The sequence below is a fragment of the Phoenix dactylifera genome, unplaced genomic scaffold (assembly GCF_009389715.1).
Source record: "Phoenix dactylifera cultivar Barhee BC4 unplaced genomic scaffold, palm_55x_up_171113_PBpolish2nd_filt_p 000577F, whole genome shotgun sequence".
NCBI classification, from domain to species: Eukaryota; Viridiplantae; Streptophyta; class Magnoliopsida; order Arecales; family Arecaceae; genus Phoenix; species Phoenix dactylifera.
In genome coordinates, this window is record NW_024067979.1 from 277,106 (window position 1) to 296,897 (window position 19,792).

At 37.8% G+C, this 19,792-nt stretch overlaps 1 protein-coding gene across 2 annotated transcripts; it reads right to left on the reverse strand.

Moving 5' to 3' along the window:
- Window positions 1-51: 51 nt before the first annotated feature.
- On the reverse strand, window positions 52-17,783 carry LOC120106605 (truncated transcription factor CAULIFLOWER A-like). 2 transcript variants are annotated; one of them, XM_039119579.1, is made up of 9 exons: window positions 17,769-17,783; window positions 17,497-17,694; window positions 8,907-8,985; window positions 8,734-8,798; window positions 8,554-8,653; window positions 8,259-8,300; window positions 2,626-2,667; window positions 2,392-2,522; window positions 52-506 (listed from the first exon to the last, which is right to left on the reverse strand). In XM_039119579.1, the coding sequence occupies exons 2-9, from the start codon at window positions 17,679-17,681 to the stop codon at window positions 473-475; spliced, it is 678 nt and encodes a 225-aa protein (XP_038975507.1). In that variant the 5' UTR covers window positions 17,682-17,694; window positions 17,769-17,783; the 3' UTR covers window positions 52-472. The 2 variants fall into 2 exon arrangements, with proteins under 2 accessions (XP_038975507.1, XP_038975506.1); XM_039119578.1 differs by lacking the exon at window positions 17,769-17,783 and having other exon boundaries at window positions 17,497-17,751.
- Between the last annotated feature and the right edge of the window lie 2,009 nt (window positions 17,784-19,792).

Consider the following 19,792-nt stretch of genomic DNA (forward strand, 5'->3'; position numbering starts at 1 on the left):
ATCTACATAACTTAAGGGAAGTTTTTTTACAGTGCAACACAGAATGCCCCATGAAAATGAGAACAGAGTAAAATTATTTCCTTGCATGCTCTGGCATATAGTATTTTTCTTTTATATTCTAATAAGAGCAGTGATTCCTATACTCCCATTTATTCTGGTGAACATATTACACAAGAAACAATAGGGTTTAATGACTTATACATATCATACATGGATACCATAATTACATCCAGCTTTGAGTCCAAATTCCAATAAAGTTTCACAGCTGACTGGTATAATATCTTTTTGGAGAACATTGGAGCAGATTCAAATCTCAGAATAGCTCATATGGGATATAAGCTTACGTCCTATAGCTGGAAGGTCTCACACCATCATAGCATAGAGAGGTTTACAGGGGGGGATAGAATGGAGAATTATCTACCCACTGACGTGGCGAAGCATCCAGCCATGCAAACTCCTGTTGTTCTCCTGGTCAAGCAGATGTATGACTTGCCCTCCAGCAGTGTCTAGCACATTTAGAAGAAAAAAGAAAGCTGCAAATTAAACTGCATTTAATGTATTCCATGCTTGCTTTTGCTGTGGTGAGAATTTGGTGGGCATCTTGGGGACGGGCAAACTTTTTCCTTTTTTTAATAAACAAAGAGATGAGAAGCATGAGTTGCATGTTCTTCTCGATGATCCTCTATTGATTGATGAAGAGTGAACAGGAAACTAGTCGACTTCCTCGCCTTCTGTTCCTTGGGTTTCAGGTGGTATTCTATTTTCTTGTGCATGCAGCAGGTAATCTTGTTCTTGGGTGGGTATGTTATGAGAAGCTCATCATCTTTTCTATAAGATTTGATGTAGCTCCTATATTTTCTTTTAGCCATATCTTAGGACAAGCAGTTTTGAGTTTGTTTTGCTCACAGAATGGTTTATCTGCCACCATTTTCTTAAAAAAGAATAACAGTGAATCTCTTAAACTGCATTTTAGATGCAAAACCAAATTCGCATGCGGATTACAACAGTTTCTACTTTCCATATCAAGTGTACCTACAGGGTAGAATAAACTGATTCCAACTATGCCATTTAAATGATGAACATACATCAGTGGTACTCACAGGCCATTGTATATATAGAGGTTTCAGCGCCCAAATGTTAAATGCAACATTTGTTGTGCATATTAGTTTGATCAGATAGAACGTCATTCTAGAGAATATTTGCCAAATATAATGTCACTTCCTCCTTTAGATCAAAAGAACTAGGCAGCATCAACAACTTAGATGTAAGATCAATGCCCCAACACAAAATATCAAAGACAGGGCGGGGACAAGATCAAAGACATCTCTCTTGTCGTCGTAAGATATATGCAAGGAAGAATGCAAACACCTAGGAAATTCATGGCAATTGAACACCTGAACTCAACTGTATATAATATCAGACTAATGTTGTTTATTCTATGTTGTTTCTTTATATTGTTTCAGTTAAGCAGTCATGCTTCTTATAACTGCTTTTTTAAAAATATTTCAATGTTCTTGAAAGGAAATGCCGGGATCTCCATATTTAAATTGTGCACAGAACTTTATCGTGGTTCTCTGTTTGGGATGAAGTTGTAGGCAATGCGACAGTTCGAGGCATGAGAAAGATTGGCTTATAGAGGTCAGCATCCGAGCGAAACAGATATTAGATTGCTGGATTCGGTATTGAGGGGATTCAAAGGTATGTGGGACTGCTACCCGTTTGATACCAACGGGGTGTGAGATGGGCTGGTTTTGATGTGGGATAGGAAGCAGAAGAACTGAGTTGGTTTTGATCAATTGGGGCGAGAGATATGGGAGCGTGCCGGATGCAGTGCCGGATGGGAATGTTGCCGAGTTCAGTGATGGAGACCAGGATCATAGCTGGGTTAGATGGGTGAAGGTCCCATTCCCTTCTCTCAACCTTTTCTTCTCCACTTTTCTCTTGCTTTATTTTTCCTTGTGGGTGAAGGTCATTTCCTTTACCCTATTTGACTCTCTATATTCTTAATGAAATGATGGTACATATGTATCCTCTCTCTCTCTCTCTCTCTCATAAGAGGATGAAACTAACATTTCGAATAACATCCTTATGCTACCTTTTAATAACATAAGACTACTAGCAGCTGATATGCATAATATGAAGGCAAACTGATTGCCTTGGTTATTAGGCCATTTTTTAAAAGCAAATCTAATAAAAAATACCCGTGATCCCAACTTATGGTCACTGTATGAGGTAAAACTATGTAAACAAGCAGATGGTATTGTAACTTTTTTTTTATTTTAAGTTTATAGCAAAACTATGTGAAAGCATGCCAGAACAAAAAAGCTCGTGTGAGCAATGGACATTCTTTTTTCCGGTCTTTAAAATCGAGAACTTAGTCGAAGAAAGTACCCGATGTTTAGGGTGGGAAGCGAGTCTGTTGTTAGGAAGGGTGGCGGTGACGAGGAGCTTGTCTGGGGTTGGCTTTGTGGTTCCCAGTGTGGGTGCTCGGTCAAAGCCATCGCACCATTACCCTCCATGAGCTGCTCAGAAACATTGCAGAAATCTGATGTCAGATCTTATAAACATAATTGTGTTGCAAAAGGAAGAACATCAACATGTAGGACCAGGTAAATGACAGCATACCCTCTTCTCCAGTATGCTGTTGTGCTCATGCAACGTCTTCGCCTGGTGTCAGAACTAATAGATAGTCAAATCGCATTTGGAAGACTAAAAGAATGGTAATTTCCAATGCTTTATCAAAATATTTACAACGTTGTCGCATAAGAAATCTTACATTCCAGATATTTTCATATATGCATATGCATAACAAACAATAAAATAATTTCAGAACACATTATACAATATTGATGAGGGCTTATTTTATGTCACATGTTGTGGTAATGGGAGAAATGTCATTGGCATCCATGATAGAGTTAGTTTGGGGACATGAAGGTCCATACTTCCCAGTCGGCCGATATGGATGTCAATTTGATTTGATCACAGAATTCCACGCAGTAGAATCTCCAGAAATCCGAAAAAGCAAATCATAAAACCTCCAAACAGATATTTAAATGTTGATATTGGAATCTGAAATTAGTGAAATTTAAATCATATAGTTTCATGTTTCCAACTCTCATGTCCCAGAGTTCTAGTCATAAAATTGAAATTATGAATGGTTTTCATGATTAAAATTCTTTTGAATTTTCTTCAGGGATTTAATTCTAGAGTTCTGATTCTAAGGCTCTAATTATAGAGTTTCTGGTTTCGAATCTCTTCCAAGTTTTAGGACGTCAACTTATGGCTCTAATGGACGCATGGATCCCAAAACCCTAAGACATATTAGAAGATAAGAATTGATGGTTTCAGGAAATGAAACCCTGGAGTCTGGAAGTCCCAGAAAGAGTTCAAAAAAAATTGATCAAGAGCTCTGTTAGCTGAGAATTTAACGAGTTTGTTTTACATAAGACTTACCAAGTTACTAGTTTCACGATCTAGAACCTTAAAACTGAAAAGAAAGAAAAAAAAACAATCTTCTAATGAAAACTTCACGGGTTCTGAGAGTTTCATATCTGTTACTCTGATTCTAAGGCTCTAATTATAGAGTTTCTGGTTTTAAATCTATTCAAGTTTTAGGACGTCAACTTATGGTTCTAATGGACGCATGGATCCCAAAACCCTAAGACATATTAGAAGATAAGAATTGATGGTTTCAGGAAATGAAACCCTGGAGTCTGTCCCAGAAAGAGTTCAAAAAAAATTGATCAAGAGCACTCTTAGCTGAGAACTTAATGAGTTTGTATTACATAAGACTTACCAAATTACTAGTTTCGCGATCTAGAACCTTAAAACTGAAAATAAAGAAAAAAAATCAATCTTCTAATGAGAACTTCATGGGTTTTGGGAGTTTCATATCTGTTACTCTGGGACTGAGCAGGCGACATCTCGGTCTTAATTGAGTTTTATGGTATAAAAGAGAAGTGAAGAAAGAGAGTACCAAACTCATTCCATGGACCTAGAAATCATTTGCAAAGATTGCAAGTCTCACACTTATTCTACAATACCACAAGATTTGAGAAAAGGAAACCCACAAATTCCACTAGTCTCACACATAAAATCAAATTAGATAAAAGAAGTGTCTCTCATTAAGCAAAAACAAAGAAGAGTTTCCCTCTTCTCCTTTAGATTTATATTCCAACTTACTCAAGTTAACTTTTCTATAACAGCTTAAGAAAATCCAAAAATAGCAAAATTGGAATTCCTGTTTAACTCCTGGTGGAAATGTAAAGGCCTCCTAATAAAACATTCTTAAAGAATTGAAAGGATTACATCCCCAACTTATGCATAAAATAGAAATTGTATACGTCAGCCCTACAAAAACTAAAGAAAATTCTAAACCATTATTGTTATATTTTGGAGAAGAAGATAGGCAAGGTTTATTCAAATTCTAAGTTACAAGGCCTGTTGGGTTGGTGATATCAAGATCAACGACGTGGCCCATTACCATGTCTCATGTTGGAAAGTTAATTGGGGTCATGTTGGTCTTTACCAATTAAGACTTATTCTGTCAAAATGAAATTGAAGGGCCATATAAGGAAGATGCTAGTACTAGTCTCAAACATGAAGAAGAAAGGGCCCTGTACAAAAGAATATCCTTTACTATTGGAGTTTAACATTTTGAGATCGAACAATCTATCAGTACCGTATCTCATTGATAACATAATCTCCCGTGTAAGAAGTCTCCAGTCTCCAGTCTCCACCGAAGTGGACTTTTGGTCATAGAAAAGGGCCAACAACCCTTTCTTTTGTTTAACATTAGACGATTCTATTTAATGGAGTCAAAAGCCCCTTAAGGAAGGAAATTCCACTGGAGTTTCCTTTTTTCTTTTTAAACATACATGAATATACGGTGTAAAATGAGGATTCACACCTGCTGTCAAATTCAAAGGCTTACTGCAAAATAAAAAGAGCAAGTCATTTGTCATGTTTTCCAAGGTTTAAAATGCCAATATATATGAAATCGTATCTTTTGAAGATTTGTTGCCTGTACAACAAGTCACTCAAAATATATAGTTTAATATATTCATTTTTGGGACAATATGATGGTAGGCAACAACTCTTGATAACATGTTTTTCTTTTCTTTTGTATCTAGCAATTTTGACTTTATAGACTGCATCAAGAAGTCTAGCATGAGAACTTATGGGAGCATGCGTTTAATTCCATATTGACTATACACTTGATAGATCTTGGGCACTTATAAAAGGCCAAAGAACCCAAATAATACTTTCTAGTTAGCATTTTGGATGAGATCTTAAGTTGCTACAAATGGTATCAGAGCGCAGCTTATTGTACATCACAATGTTTGTTAGTCATGTGGGGTTTTTACTAGAGGATACCAGCATTGAGGAGAACACGATAAGATCGAGAAGGATTCAGTCCATGCATGGGCCTCCCTTATTCGAGTAGGAGCTAATCGTGATGAGAGCATCACGAGATTGGATAGTAGAGATTATCATAGTTTCACATTGATTAATAAAAAAGGGGTCATATGAGTTTATTAGATTGGGCCAATCCTTTTTCTAACACCTTAAGCTTTTGGACTTTGAGTTTGGGACAAATGGTATCAGAGCAGATCTGTCCTTGACTTATGTGAATTAGGAGATAGTGTAGCGCGGGCTCGGTTGAACTGTCCGCGAGCTGATCATGATATTTATGATTAGATTTGTGGTACTTATTGAATTTGAATAGATTTGGGCCCTTAGCTTGGTAAGGATGCTAGGGCTTAAATGAGAGAGCATGTGAGGACATATGTGGGCATGTCTTCAGTCCAACATCAATTATGTACTAGGTAGATCTTAGGTGCTTATATAGGATCAAGAAATCTAAATAACACCTTCAAGCTAGCTCTTTTGGGTGAGGTTTTAGGTTGTTACTTCAGCATTCTTCATTTTTTTTATTTTTAAATTCCGCAATGGCATTATTGAATTAAGTATGTACAAATCCTCTTTTTACAATATGTATGCATCGTAAGCATCTCCATAGTTGTGTGTGCTATTTATATATACATGCATGAGTCTAGGTATATATGCATTTATACACATACACATATATATAGATACAAACACACACATGGTCGGTGGAACCATCCCGAACTGCCCGATTTAGGACATCCTAAGCCGTACCGGCAGTGGATCGAAATGATTTTGGTAACGAAATCAAGATTGAGGAGGGAGAGGGAGAGGGAGAAGAAAAAAGAGAAAAATAAAAAGAGAGCAGGGGAGGGAGGGAGAGAAAGGGAGAGAGAGAGAGAGAGGAAGGAAGAGAGAGGCCGGCCGGAGAGCCGCAGAGGTGGGGCTCTGCCTCCTCAAAGCGGCGGCTCCCCGACGATCCGCTGGCTCTCCGCCGGCCTTCCACGGCCTCCCCCTTCTCTTTTTTTTTTCTTTCTCCAGTTCTCCCTCTCCCCCACCTCCACTATGTCGGGTATTGGGCCGACAAGGTACGGTGTAGGGCCGTATCGACCCGTGCCACCGGGCAACTGGTCCGAGGTCTGGTACCGGCACAACAGATGTTGGACACACACATACATGTAGATATATACATATTTTTTCCAACATTTTAATGTGACCTTGCCATGATAATAGATGCAGTTAATAGAAGTGGGTCTAGGTTCTTTATTTGCCTCTAATTTGTCAAGCGACTAAAAAGATAAAGAAGAAAGAAATAGAGGAAAATGAAATTCATTGCTTGATCAATATAAATAATACAATGCAAAATATATAGCACATTCTTTTGTCACCTAAACCTCAAGTGGAAGCAAGACTTAGCCTGCTCCTTTAGAGATAGCAAGATCTCCACCATGTTTAACTTCTACTGTATGGGTCACCAGACATCTATCACAAGTAGGTTGAACCTCCACTCTATGGGTTAATCGGACTTCATATATGAGCAAGTAGAACCTCTATTTTCTGGGTTCCTTGACCTTCATGCATGAGTAGATTAAACCTTTATTTTAATAACTTTAATCATATTAGACCGTGAATTGGAATGATCTAAAAAATTAAAACTTTTTAAATTCAATCTATGCATGTCTTCGATGTGTATATCATGATCAACAAAAAAAATTCTGAAATTTTACTCAAAGAAGAGGATTCTACATTTAAATATCCTAGCAAATATTTTAGCATACTAGCATAATGGACATATTCGTTTTTACATCCATACGATGTATAGGTTAGAGATAATCAAAGATATAATTTTATTTATAAGTACTCCTGCAAATGTAGATTAGAAGCAGCAATGTAGATCTTTGATTTAAAACCATTAAATCTTTCATCGAAGATTTACCTTTAAATGTGTAGGACCGATCAATTTAAATTCTCTAATAACTTTAAAAAAAAATTAATATATTTTCTTTTGTATTGCATAGAGATTTGTTCCTATACTCTTTCACCTTCCATATTGACTAAAATCTCATAAACCTGACTATATTTACTGAAGGCATACCTAATCAATGTTGTAGATAGTAGTGAAAAATAAGATGACTTGCTAGACCATTTCAAAATTGTCAGCGATGAATCTCGAAACAAGACCTAACAAACTGTATGGGTCAGGTTTGCCGGTGACCACATTCAAACAAATGACAACTAATGTAACACACATAAAAGATTGTATTTTGTACAAATATGATTGTGTCAAAATGTACAGTTGATTATTACATATTACATGTTGGTAAATAATAAATACCAATGATCGGATGCCAGAAAATGGAAATGGTAAAACAAAATATAACTTAAACCAAAAAATTGCATGAAAGATATGATAATAGGTGAAACTACTTAAGAGTATCTTTTCTTTGGATCTTGGAAAAAAAAAAATAAACTGCTGAAATTCTTTAGAAAAGCAAGGCACCAATTATGAAGAGCATCCGTTCTGTTTATGAATATTAGCATTATAATACTATGCAAGAACATTTAATATGATGAAGGAAAGTAAACTTGAACTGTCGTACGGAGAAAATAGTGCAAGCACTGTATAACCAAATCAAATAGCATAATGAAACGTCCAAGTTTTAAGAACTTGCATGATAAGCACCATCCTCATTGTTAAGGTAAGCATATTGGTTTAGATTGCCAGTTTGTGTTGGCAGATCGTGACCAGGTGAATTTTAATTATTCTGAAAACCCGGAGGAATAGTTTAGAGACATGATGAAGCTGCAATGTAAAATTCTATGAAACCAAAATCATCTAAAAGATATCTAACAAAGGTAGTGGAGCTTGCCTTTCTCTGAAGCTCAGCAATTGAATCAAATAGAAGCTGGTTCTGCAAAATAAGATAAAATAAAAGAAGAAGATCTAATAGCATTGACAACACGTATTCATCAAGTAAAATCATTAAAAGGCATTCTCCTACTGGCAGAGACATGAAATGCATGCATGGAAATCTTAAAGGTTCTGGCATCCACAGCCATGGTAGCAACTGAGAAATAAAGGATGAAAGGGAAGGAAGCAGTATTTATTGGAAATTTTGGATGGCTGTTACAATAAGATTAGTAAAATGAGAAAGATTAATTCACCCTTCTGGATCTTATATGTCTCAAAGCATTATCAAGCTGTAGCTCCAGTTGTTGAAGCTCTTTAAATGTCAAGGATTCAAGTTGTTCTCCCATGAGATGCCTGAACATATCACAATATGGAAACCCATGTCAGATGTTTGTACTACTGGTAACAGTGTTTGATGATCACCATCACCATACCTCTGACTTTTTTGTAGAGCCTCAGCCTTATACCTTAGTTCACCATAATCATGGCGCCATCTTCCCTGTTTAGCATATCCACGATGATGTTAGATATCTTGCAAATTTGGTGGTTCTAAAGGAGTGAAGCATTAAGATAAAGTATTCCAGTCCACTCAATTTATTTCTCTTACCTCTGACTCAGGATCTGCTTCCACAAGGGCTTTTTCCGCATATGAATAACGCTGGTAGCGTTCAAGAATATTTTCCATGCTGTTAGGGGGGAAAAAATCAGCTCTTGGCTTCTATTTCTATTATCTGACTACAGATTTGAAGATGTGGATTCAGTTCATCTAAGTGTCTGAAAATTCTTAGTCATTTCTTCCATAGATGCATTATACATATCATTTCTTAACAAGGTTGGCATTTAAAATGCACCCATGAAAAAAACTCCAATCATCAAAGATTTAACATTGTTGTTAAACTTATCCAAATGTACCAAGGTAGCAAGAAAAAAGAATAACAATATAAATTAAGTTTAAACATGGAATAGCCTCAGAGACATAAGCTGGTTATGCTTCCTTTCTAATGGTTCTCCATGATGATATCAGACAAACAAACTTGCCCAAGAATTTACAAACAAATACTAAGTTCAATACTTGATAGAGGAACAACTTGTTTGTATTCTTCATTCCATCATGAATTAATATCTATGTTGTTTCTATCTTCATTATGTTGCAGTGGTGGAGCAAGAAAATAAAGACAACGGAAGTTGAATAAAGATGCACCATAATAGAAAATTAAAGTTATAGTGCTTCTTGCTCGGTAAAGTGAAAACAATAGCTTACGTATGTGTCTATACTTACTGTTAAGATATATGCTATTTGATGTAACGTCCATATATATAATTATTGTAGAAAGTCAGCATACACTTTTTCCATGAATAACACATTATGAGAGCAACCTCTCAAGTATATAGAAGAGAAGGAACAATTTGCGGACCGGAAATCAAGCCCTTGTGTAATGTCATACTGATCTAATAAATCAAACATATAACAAGCACAACAAATATTCCTCAATCAGTTACATATGGACCTTAAAAGTTCAGATATAGATAAATGACACAGGCAAGCCAATAAAGAAAAACTTCCAGCAAAAAAAAGAGAGAAAAAACAAAAGATCTTTAAATTTATCTTACCGCATAGGACCCTGGACAATCCAAGAAAGACGATATCCACATAACATCTCCCAGCAACACACCAACGCTAGGTGCCTTACAAGAAAAAGAAGATCTACAAGGAAGAGCCTCCTTAAATCTTCATTGTACATATTCGTACTATAATTTTCTGTCACTTTGTCCTTAGTTCTTGCAACTGCAACAACTCCTCTAAAATATTAATAATTTACTTTATCTAGAAACAGATCTATCTTAACATTCTCATTTCTTTTAGTTGAACTTATTTTCACGTACTTTTTTGTTGCCCAACATTCTGAGGCACACAACATGACAGGCCTTATTGTTGCTTTACAAATTTTTCCTTCAGCTTCATGGCATTCACTTATCACATAATAATCAAGATACACCGTTTCACTTCATCCGACAAACTCTAGGTCATTACTATATCTTTATCCATCTGTCCATTTTTCTGTATAATAGATCCTAAGTAACAAAAATGGTCATTTTGAGGTATCTTTTGGTCATCAATTCCAAATGGTATCATATTTTCATTTCTACTCTTACCAAATTTATATTCCATATACTCTATCTATGTTCTATTAATTTTTAAGATCTAATCCTCTAGAGTTTTCTTCATAAATTCAATAGAGTGTTTAAGCTAATTCTCCTTGGTGAATACGATATAGTTTGGAAATGATATACACTATGGTACATCTTCTTGAATACTTGTAGTTAGTTCATCCATAATTCTTGCAAAATATAAGGATAAAATGCACATAAGTTTATTATATGGATTTGGATATTGTGCTTCAATGACATTGAGATTAATTTTTTTAGGGAAAATTAATGGCTAGTCCGTCCTTGGACCAGACATTAACTTTTGCTTCCCGTGGACCGGTTTTATAACAACCGGTCTAGAGGGATTTCGATATTTAACTATTTTCATCCACAGAGAAAAATACCCCTCGCTCGTCCACTCTTTCCCAATTTCCATCCCTGAGTTCGACTCCTTTTCCCATCGGCAATTTGTTCTCATCATCGGACGAGATAACTGTTCTTCTCTATTTTCTCCTCAGACAAAGTCGGCCACCAGCATCCCTATTTTCTCTTTTTTTTCCACCGTTAATCCATTTCTGTCATCGGAAGAGAAAACCCTTCTGCTCTCCTACTCTTCCCATTCTTCCCTAGTTTTCCACCCCATTCTTCCCTAGTTTCCCACCCTTATCAGCCGAAGTATCTTTCCGACATTGGCTTCAACTTTCTTCTCCTGCAATCCCTAGTTTTCCACCCCAATTTTTTGAGTTCGACTCTATTTTCCCACCATTATTTCGACTGAGAATTGGGACTCTACGACATTCCATCGACGGCTCTTTCAGAAGATTTCACTAATGCTTCTGACTTCGCTCGACTCAATGGCAGCCGAAGCTTCACTCAACATAACTTTCCAAACCGTCCCTGAGTCGTCTTTGGAGCCCTTCACCAGGTATGTCAACCGTTATAGCATAATTTCTCTAATTTTATATCAAACACCAAATTGTTATACAATATTCTAGGTCATTTGTTTTAAAAGTATAAGAATGGTCAGAATTTGAGAAAATAATAAATAAAGAGGTTGAGATATCACATTTGACATATTTATTATGAAAAAATCATGATAATTCTTCATTGATAGCTATTTAGTGCTATTTCTGTTCTTTATTAGAGTTATAAAGATCATTCATTAACGCATGATGTTTTTCTCAAATATGTATTTCTAATTTTGAAATGATATTATTGAAAATTATTGTTTGAAATTTGTGATGTAGACATCTAAGATGGCTCCAATTCAAAGGAGAGGCAAAGCACCTTTTGTTGGCCCAAAAAATATGGTCAATGGAAGGTGCTACTTCAGTCACTTCGTCCATTTTACCGTCACCCTTATCGAGTTTATGTCTTAGGAGCAGAAGGAAAGGGTGACGACACTCCGTTTGAACATATACTAGCTTTTCCATATATCAAGCAGAGTAGATCAGCCCTAGACACATTACTTTTCTTCTGGAAAGACGAAGAGAAGGGTTTTTGGTTTGGTAAGGTGTTAGTGCATCTTGTAGGGAGCGATTTTGCACTCATCTTAGTTTGAGTGCTACGAGCAATGAAGTCGAACTGCATAGGGAGAGGAGGGTTAAGTCTGACCTCATCATCCGATTTTTTGAGGGTGACCACTAAAAGACTGATAAAAATGCAGTAAAAAATAAATTATAATATCTTGTTGGAAAGAGTGGACGCTCAAGATGTAGAAGATTTCACCAACTTATGGGTTCTATATTTCTTTGTGACTATCCTCTTTCCAACCATACACTACTATATTCCTAAGGCATTATGTTCATATCTTGATGATTTAGACCGCTTAGGTTTATATAGTTAGGGTCTTGCCATTTTCACTTTTCTTCGCTAGCAAATAACTAGTCTAGCCAAGAGTATGAGGATAAGAAACATCACCGGCAAGGGATCTACTAGGTATATGAATGGCTGCACGGTCGCTCTGGTGGTAAGCATTTTAATGTTTCTTTGTAATTTTATTTTTGATATATATATTGACTTTAAATGTGATGCTTACATTGGTTTTTGGCAGCATAGGTTGTTGAGCATGCGAACAACCTTCTGAAAAGCCACCAGCCACCATTCATGTATCCACATCTCTTGCATTGGAGCAACGCCTCATTTCCTCACAAGGTGGACGTGATCGCCGAAGTTATGAAGAACTTAAAAAATTTAGGTTTGAATGTTCATTTCTAACATCACAACTATTTTAACTCGATGCAAAACTTAAGTTTTTGCTTGCATCAGATGATCGAAAAGCTAGAGCTTAGAGAGGAGTTGCGCCTTCCCTCGTGAGAAAGGCCACAAGTGCAGGCTCCGATAGAGATACCGATAGATGAGATATTGCAAAAGGGTGTGCAGGAGATAACTCAGGTCTCTACATACTCTTACTTCTATTTGGCACATTTACAACCACTTGGCATGCACATATCATGTCTCTGCACATCATTAGTTCTTGGTAACATATACTTACAACTACTTGGAACCCACCCATTTCTATTTGGTATGCACCTTTCACTTGCTGGCATATAGTTAACTCCATATAACACACATCTATCATGACTGTGTACATCACTAGTTCTTCGTATAAGCACACACTTACAACCACTTGGCACACACCTATTTTCATTTGGCACACAGTTAAACACTACTACAGTTAAACCTGTAGTAGTTAGTTATTTCTGATAGACACTACTACAAGGTTTATCATCTCAGTACTGGATCCCATACCGGTACCAAATTAGCATTGTATTGGTATGATACAATACAGAATTTTTTCAGTATACCGAGTATTGGTATGCCACCTATAACGGGTACTCATATTGAACCAGTACAATATGGTATACCTTATACCATCTAGTTCGGACCGGTACAGCAAATAATATACGATTGTATATGAATAAAATATATTATTTTCTAAATTATATTGGGTTAATTGATAGATAGAATGCCTCGCATGCTTATAGGGTCAATTTCTATAAGTATGCGACTACTGTTCACACCCTCATATTGTGAATTTACGGTCGGAGACGTGACACAAGTGGAGTGCAGAACAACAAGCAAAGCGAGCGGTTACATGAATCCCTTAGCAGTGATTAGATGTCTCAAATAACAAGAAAACTTTAGGCAAAGACTATCCCTTGAAGGAAAATAAATGATGAAATATACGAAAGGGATATGAGCAGAGAAAACATGTAGGAATATGCCAAAACTATATTAAGGTTGGGGGAAGAATAAAAATTAAGTGGCACAATTGGACAATTAGATGTGTCAATAGTTGCTCACAGATGAAAAGAAATAATAGTTCTGGGCCGTCAGTTTCAGTTCTGAGCAAATGAACAGATTTAAACATATAGGAATTATTGTATTAGTAACATAGAAGAGTATGCTTTCAGTTAGGAAGAAGAAAAAGAATGGAGAGAACTAATCTAACATAGGGTTTGATGAGAACATGAGAGAGAGAACATATGAAAAGATGATCACCAATAAACAACATCTAATTGAAGAAAGGGTTCTCATAGTTCTAATACCAACAAAGTAACTCCAGACGGGATATCAAGGATTATCTTTAAAGAGAGATCATGGAGGGGTTGGCTGGAACATTACAAGTGGCCTTCATTTTGCCTGCTATTATACTACGGAAAATTAGGGGTCTCGGTTCACTATTATAGTTCACAAGTATACCAATAATGGTCATAGCATACACCGATACATAAAAACACATTTTCTCATGATATGATGCCCTAAATGGAATCAGTCTCTCAAATTCTAAATGTCATGGTCGTTGTCACCTTATGAGGCTACAGTCCCATGCATGAAAACATGCCTCACGAACTGTGCTGTTGTTGTAGCGCGATGCTGTCACCTAAATTTATGAGTTCCAAGCAATATAAGTCGAGTCCCATGCATTACAAATAACTCAGTTACTATGTGCTGTAATGCAGCTACTATAGATGCTCCTTCCCATTTTTTTTAGATAATTACAAATGCTTTAATAACTCAAAAAGTCACTCACATGCGTGTAGTATTATCATTGTCCCCTTTTAATTAGCATCGTGAAATTAATGTGCCTCGTAATGAAGCAAAGTGAACGGTGAAAGTGAATTTTTCTGAGTTACCATCGCATTGCTCTGAGTGAATGGCAGGCTCCATAGAAATTACATTCCAGATGCTCAAACGATCTGTATAAAGTCATTTATCATTGGTGAGCATCATTAATTATGCTTGTGATGCCAATCTATCAAATGTATGGATTGTTGTTTTGACATATCCTATGAGAAGATTTCCCTTTATATAATACTTTGATAAAAAATTCCTGTCTTGTTCAATGCTTTCTGTAACAGTGGCAATGATTTCTTGCAAAGGGAAACTTATAAAAACATCCATATTTAAAGTACATCCAAAGATTCAACTCCAATTTTTTGGCAACCCTTTGAATACTTGTGCTACTGGCTTAGTTCAAAAATTGCTGCTACTATTGTGAATTTATAGACTATGATAGGCTTTGTGCTTCTCCACCAGTCATAAAACCGCATGGAACATATCACATCTACTTTGAGGTTCATAGGGTGAGTTCTAACACATTTTCCTGAATAGATAATTATAATCCAGCTTTGTATTTTCCTAAAGGCACTTCATCATCATAAAAAAATATTATACCACTCTCGTAGCCAACTTAGATTTTTCCTCGGACATACTGATATCCTCTTCCACGTTGAAGATTCATATCCAATGAAATTACATGCCCAAGTAAGAAACCTGCTGACACCCGTAGACCTCAGATATCTTTCTGACTTTCTCAGATTGCTACTCAATCTTGAGCTTATGCTTGTTGAATAAATGATGACATAACCCCATCCAATTTACAAAATGAATCAAGAACTAATTGATGGTTTGTGCATTCTCATTCATCCAGTTTGTCTGCTACTATTGACATCATATGTAACAAGATCCTTGATATCATGATGCAAGGTATCTTAAAGATGATGTAACACTTGTTCTTCAGCCTCGAGAAATATCATCTTTCATCTAATCAAAGATACAACTCGAAACGTTGTCCTGATATCCAGGCTTACCATTCAAAAAATATGGCATGGCCAGAATATGAGTTCCCTAAGCCAGCCCTCCACCCATGATCATCATCATCCCCATCAATGCTTCTAGTTATCCAATGGGCTGATACCATGACTTTACTAACAAAGAGAAAAGGAGCCATAGTTTAGGGATCATGCTTTTGGGGGTACATTCCAACCATCCCTCGCCCCCTTTTTGTATTCTAGCAACGGCAAGTTAATGAGATTCCTCATGCTTTGCAAATGGCGAACTATCATCATCTCTCAGTTACTCAAGACACCTACGTCATCAGTAAGATACCTGGATCAGCTGAAGACTTGTCAAGAAAGGCATACTCTAAACCATGACATCTTAAATTACTAATATGCAAAAGCTAAGCTGCTAAGGTTTCACGAGCACTTAGAGATCCAGCTAGAAGAAACATTTATGTGAGGATGTTTGCTACTGTTCCCGGTTATGGTGATAGTCACACTTATGGTGCTCTAAATCTTCAGAAATAGGACAGACAGTCAAAGTTTCGGATACATTTTATTAAGCTGAATTTACCCTTGTCGATCTACCTAGCACCACAAAGAGCTTCAGTTCAGGAATTGATTCCGTAGCCATTGCCACAGTCGTTTCAACAGTAAAAGACTGGATACATGAATCCAAAAACTGGAAGATGTATCTGAAGTTGCCGCTCCGAGGATTTCATTCGGAGTAAAGTAGTGCGCTCTGAAGATGCCAAAAACTAATTTCCTGAGCGAGCAGGTATCAGGAAATGAAGCCCCCAACTGAATCAGTGGATCTGAACTGGAGATCAGAGGCAAATTGATGAAGGAAAAGCACAATAATATAGGGTACTAGCCAGGGTAGAATTAAGAAGATTGCCCCCAACTGAATCAGTGGATCTGAACTGGAGATCAGAGGCAAATTGATGAAGGAAAAACACAAGAATTAAGAAGATTCAAAGAAACACTCCTTGGTCGCAGATGCACCAGTAAATCTGGACCACAGTCACGAACTGAAAAGCCTATCCAAAAGGATAATTCTACGACCGTATCCCCCCACCTTTAACCCTAACATTTTTCGGGCTGTAAATCAAAGCCAACCAAACCATTAAACCACTCTTATAGGGGTATGGATAAGAAAGCATACCTCGATCATCATATCCAAATGTCAAACGAAAGATCGGTCACAATCTCAAAACCTGGAAACTGAAAATCTAGGACAGAAATAGTAAGTTCTGCAGCCTTATCAAAGTATTCACCTAGTATGAGCAGCGCGAATCGAGCGGCCTCTCTCTCGCTCGGAACTGCACCAGCGCCAGCTACCCGTGCTAAAGTGAGAGCCTAGAAGCGACCTACGCTAGATTACTAAAAATATTCATTAGCTATCCATTCAAAAACTCGATTGGTACTTTCCGAAATTAGGAAACAAAACGGAAGCCAATAGAAATTGGAGAATCGAAGCACCCATCACTAGCAACGCGAAGGAACAATAAAAAATAAAAACAAAAATAAAAATGAAAATAATAAATCAAGTTTTCCTGCACCTAGAAAGGATTTTTCGTATGCCGCTGCCAATTTTCCTCCAACGGCTCAATTTCCAACGCAGTGTCTTTTTTTGGTCCGAAGAAGCAATGAGACCCACTTTTCTCCCCATTTCTCCCCTCGCTTTTCCCTTTAATCGTGTAGGAAGATCAAATGCGATAGAAACTAATTGGTTCCTTAAAGCGCTTCAGATTTCACTCCTAAAAGAAACAACACCTTTCGCTAATCATCATTATTTCCCCTCCACTATTTCGCCTCCTATTTTTCTCATCCTTAAATCTAAAACATCACGAACGAGAAGCAAGCATATCGAAGCAATACTACCACCCAAGATCAAATAGATAGCAAGAACAAACAACGATAGAATAGGAGAGAGAAAAAAAAAAAAAAAGAACCCGGGGGACGATCGGGGGTGGGGCGTACCCGGAGTTGGTGGAGTATTCGTAGAGCTTGCCCTTGGTGGAGAAGACGATGAGGGCGACCTCGACATCGCAGAGCACCGAGATCTCGTGCGCCTTCTTCAGCAGCCCCGACCGCCGCTTAGAGAACGTCACCTGCCGGTTTATCTTGTTCTCGATCCTCTTCAGCTGCACCCTCCCTCTCCCCATCCTTCCTTCTCTTCTGCGATCGATCGCTAGTGAGAATAGAATCCAATACAAAAAGAAAGAGGAAACGGAAGAGGGAGAAGCATTCGCCTTTTTTCGTTGCTGCTCCGAGGAGGGCGGGTCAGATCGGGGGGAACAGCGGTTTCGACAAACCGGGGTGGTTTTGGCGGATGCGCTTTCGATTTCTGATTGGTAGATGGCCCAACGAGCGACACCCGTCCATTTCTCATTGGCTCAATTGCTGCACTGTCGTTATTGTCGCCACGGATTCGGCGCACGCCTCCCGATTCCGTACCAAGACGCCCTCGGATTCGTACGGCGCGAGTCTTCCCCTATCATGGCTACCAACAGCATAACAAATCCCCGATCATGTCCTGGGCCCACCTTCCGAGGTGGCGGAATTCTCTTCCGTGAGTGAAATTATCCGTTGCGCTATGGGTCGTCGTGCGGGGGGTCACGGCTGTTTGACGGCGGGGAAGGGAACCGCCCCTGTGGTTGAGAGGTTATTACGAGTTTGCCATCCCACGCACGGGAATCACAGGACCTAGTGGAGCTTTGACGGGTCCGCCAATGATGAGGGCGCCGGACGAGGTCGCCACGTTCACATGTCGCGTGTATTGTGATGTGGGGCCCGAATGCGGGAAAGGCACCTGCCCGGGCGACAACCAAGGACCTAAACCATGTGAAGGGGAGGGATGGGTCGTACCATGAGCGAATGGCTACCTGTGCTCCCTTATCTTCTTGCATGATCTATGTGGTGCTCGGTGGTTTGACGTGGACAAGTGTATAACGCACGTATACTGCATCACTTGCTGCAATTTAATCTGAATCCATGGGCGTCCTGCTGCCCTTTTGGCTGTTGTTGGTGCTTTAAATCCGCTAATTGAGCTAAATTTTAAGTCACCTTTCTATTTTGACATTATATACGAGCATGGGGTTTGATCTAGGAAACAATGAGCAGCAAATTTGACCATAATTTTCCGTATCATAAGTTACAATGTTGCGTGCTTATCTATGTATGTATCTGGGTATAGGTTTTATGACCTGGATCCCTCTTGCTTGAATTTAACTAGATCGGAAATTTGGCATCAATTTTAATGGTTTATGTCGGCCAAGTGAATATTGGATATAGAATTTGCTCGATTGTACTATCCTACCATGTAATGTTCTCATCCTTGATTTTGTGTTATTTATTTATTTGAAAGGACAATGGATTTGTGGAATTTTGCTCAATTCGATATTTGAAGGGAAACTTGCTTAAAATTTTCTATATAAGAGTATACATAGGTAACTCTCTCTCTCTCCATCCTATTCCTAGAACTAAGTAACCATGTGGCTTTGTATTCTGGGACCCATGAGTCAAATGATATTTACATGAACCACCTCTATCTAATGTGTTGAATATATAAATGGGACCATCAGCTTATGGTGTCGTATTAATTTGAAAAGATACGGTATCTCTCATGCTTCTTATTCAACTAATGTTGTGATGTAGTATTGATTTTACAGTACCTCTAATTGATGCTCTTTTTGTCAGTAAATTAAGTTTTATGAGCAGTCAATTATGTCACTACTATATCGTGCTCATCTAAAATGTTCTGCGTCCATGCCCTTTGCCAATAGAGACAATTCTCTAGTAAAAGTGGATAATTGGTATGCAGACACATCAAAAAATAAGATACTGCTTAGTTCACATCCTAATGCCAACATCAGTGGTAGGTGAAAGCCATAAAGGAGCATTAAGCAACACCCATTGGCCAAGTTGTGCTTCCATTATAGGCCTAGTTAACCAACTCGTGGCTTTGCCTCATGCCTCCATATTGCCTATTTGTCACTCCATGAAATTGGCATATGCAAGTTAAGCAATGGTTTGCATGACCTTATTTTGAAAATATTTCTTGTAAAATGGAATCTTGGATTTTTATCCTGTAAATCTTTCCCAAACAATAATACTACAATTCAGCATTGCCTTTGAAGATTCTAGTTCTTGTGGACATCGCAGTGCGCTGCTATAGTCAATATTCATTTGTCGTGAAACATGACGTAAATGGATTGATGCAATTGTTAGAGATTGGTGCAACTCAAAGATAGGTTGAACCATTTATTGCAAGCCA

Bases quoted from the DNA above. Each gene is read 5' to 3' on its own strand.
- LOC120106605 (XM_039119579.1), bottom strand. From the start codon at position 17,681: ATGGGGAGAGGGAGGGTGCAGCTGAAGAGGATCGAGAACAAGATAAAC. The intron at 8,799-8,906 runs GTAAGAGAAATA...TATGCTAAACAG, and splicing joins AAGCAGATCCTGAGTCAGAG to GGAAGATGGCGCCATGATTA. The intron at 8,301-8,553 runs GTGAATTAATCT...CTTATTTTGCAG, and splicing joins GACATATAAGATCCAGAAGG to AACCAGCTTCTATTTGATTC.